The sequence below is a fragment of the Sinocyclocheilus anshuiensis genome, unplaced genomic scaffold (genome assembly GCF_001515605.1).
Source record: "Sinocyclocheilus anshuiensis isolate Anshui unplaced genomic scaffold, SAMN03320099.WGS_v1.1 scaffold107, whole genome shotgun sequence".
Lineage (NCBI taxonomy): Eukaryota > Metazoa > Chordata > Actinopteri > Cypriniformes > Cyprinidae > Sinocyclocheilus > Sinocyclocheilus anshuiensis.
In genome coordinates, this window is record NW_015549584.1 from 2,077,186 (window position 1) to 2,080,025 (window position 2,840).

General features: G+C 33.3%; 1 protein-coding gene across 3 annotated transcripts in view; it reads right to left on the minus strand.

Moving 5' to 3' along the window:
• nexn (nexilin (F actin binding protein)) overlaps positions 1-2,257 on the minus strand; it is a 10,924-nt gene extending 8,667 nt beyond the window's left edge. For 2 of the 3 annotated variants that reach the window (XM_016446225.1, XM_016446223.1), the window contains exons 1-2: positions 2,128-2,257; positions 294-722 (exon numbers count right to left, since the gene is read on the minus strand). In XM_016446225.1, the coding sequence (XP_016301711.1) occupies positions 294-665 (372 nt within the window). In that variant the 5' untranslated portion in view covers positions 666-722; positions 2,128-2,257. The remainder of the gene's footprint in view (positions 1-293; positions 723-2,127) is intronic. The other variant, XM_016446224.1, reaches the window with a different exon arrangement.
• Between the last annotated feature and the right edge of the window lie 583 nt (positions 2,258-2,840).

Genomic DNA, 2,840 nt, shown 5'->3' on the forward strand with positions numbered 1-2,840 from the left:
TATATATATATATATATATATATATATATATGCACATTGATTTTATAAAGATTATACATTTATATAATTCATATTATAATTGGCTATTTTTATATTTAAATATTTAGCATATTTTTATTTTATAAAATAATTTTATTCATAATAATACACACTATATTTGAGTCTGTTAATTATTTTACTTTTTTTTTATTAATTTAGCAGTATGTAATTATTTTAAAATATTTAAATATTTATGTATTTACTTTTTTTTTTATATATATATTATATATTTTTATAGCCTAATCATACTGTACCTCTTGTTTTAGTGCCACCTCTGACATATTTGTCAAATCATATGATGCATCCTCCTCTTCATCTTTCGCCACTTGGTTGGTGTTTTCCTCATTCGTTTTTGAAACCCTCTCTCGTTTTCTCGTCCGGCCAGTGGTCTTTGTCTCCTGTTTGGGCTCTTCCTTCTCTGTTAAGTTGGTCTTCTTTGCTTCATCTGCAGCACTCTCTACCTCCACTTCTTCAGACATGCTCACATCACATGTTTCCTCTTTATGGTTTTCATCATTGATTGTGTTCTCTGTATCATTAGCATCAGCTATATCGTTCGTGTTTTTTGTGTTGTTTATATACGTCATGTCTGTTGACACGTCTGCCATGCTCATCACTTCAGTCATGTTGTTGTTTCTAAGACACACTGTAACAGGGCCTGTTGCAAGATACGTCAGATGAAGCTGACATTGGAAAAAAAGACATCATGACCACAAGATTCCATTGCAAAGGCACTGCTTTTGACAAACTGCAATCTTTATTATGTTACAGATTCTTAGACTGTTATTTGTTTTCTTGAAAAGGTAAGAAATTGGAACTAAAGTGAGCTTTGAGTCTTGATAGTGTTAGTTGGTGGTCTATAAAAGAACAGATGTGTGTGTGTGGGACCTCCACCAGGAGCCTTGTGGTACATACAGGCCCAAAATTTAACTCCCAGTCTGGGTCCGGCCATGTGATTGGGGCTATTTTTACCTGGAGATATGAGTCTAAGAAGAGGTCAGCACCCAGATGGCACACGAGACCCCTGACTAAATTTTAGATGATTCAGATGTGTTGTGTTTCTACAGTGCAAAAGTACAGTTAATTTAATTATTGTGCTTATGTGTTTTTACACTATGCACAGTTTAAAATTGTATCTTTGCATTTCATAAGTTCTGCATCTGACATCATTCATCCAAGATACAATAATCCCAGAAGAGCAGCAGCATTTACCCATGCAGCACAGAAAAACACAATTTTAGGCATGATTCATGTGTACTATTATATACCTGTAATCATCTAAATTTTGATGCATAGTCACTCTCCTTTGCAATTCATATATGACAACATGGTGCTCCTCTGGTGACTAGAACTCACAACTGATCACACCTCACTTTTAGAAGATGACAATATGAAGACAATATGGCCCCCGCAAACAATGTTGCCATTTTTAAACATTGTTTCCCACCACATTTCCAACTGAAGTATTAATTTTTATCAATTGATGTGAATTTATGCAGTACACTAAACATTTTCCACAGACATCCATTCCTTACATAAATATGTTGCTACACTGTTTACCATCTTAATTAGTATTCAGACTTAAACTTAACATTTAAGGTTGATTTCAGAATTGTATTGGATACTGAGGATGTTTTTTCTGTTTAAAAGCATTTAGCTAAAGGTGTCACAAAAATGTCAATATTTTCATTTAGGCTAGTTGTTATTTAATAATGTCTTCAACATAAATGAATACATATGTCTTTATACTTTGGCTAAACGATAATTTATTACAATTTCTCATAATGTGGTCTCCATGAAGATCTTTAGCTTTTTGCAGTTGTGCTTTTTTATTTATAAGCCTTTCCCCCTTAAATATTAGTGATTAATTGGGGGTCTAATAGAATAAATAAAAGTATATAAGAAAAAGAATAAAAGAAGAAATACAAGTCTATAGTCTAGTGTATTCTCGGTGAGTTAAGTAAAGATATGAGGTCGACCATGTAACACAGGCCCTCATCTGCCTGTGGACTTGCCCTTTGGATTTTTTCCCCCACAGGCTTTATTATATTCTTAACATTTCGTAAGCGATAACGTAAAATATCCTACCTTCTTTAGAGTGATATTCTCCCTTTGTCTTCAATCATAAGATTTTTTTTCCGTAGTTCACGGTGACTTTGATAATGCCAAAATCAAGTCTAAATACCCAAGCACAGGTTCAGTCTTCTCTTCCTGTGCGACAGAGTCAAATGAGCGCAGTCGGGTATCGGTGGACGCTATCCATAAAAATATCCGTGCCCCTCTCCATCTACCGCATTCCACACGCGCCACCGGCTGACGGCCTCAGCTGTCGCACCACATATGTCTCCTTATCTCCGAGTCTGAGGCTCTTTTACACAAAATTAATTGTTGGCACACCATAATTGTTATTTTCAGTCTGTCAACGACACGAATTATTTAGTAATGTGCTTATTCATTAGTTTATGTATTTTTAATGGCAGCCTGCATGTACACTAAAAAAATAATGTAAAATTTACGTAAAATTCAACCTTTCACTGGCGACGGTTTTGTCCGTTTTTTTTTTTTTACTAATGTCATGTCTAATAGTATTATTTGCAACTTATATTTGAGCTAGGCTACTAAAACATTGTACCATACACAAATATCATAATAATACAGGTTAAATTAGGTCACGTGATTAATTAATAATAATAATTAATAATAATAATAATATTTTTTTTTAATACAAAATGTTTTATTGAAAGATATATTTACTGTACATTATATAGTAATTCATACTTTTTCCATTGCCAGGCCAAAAA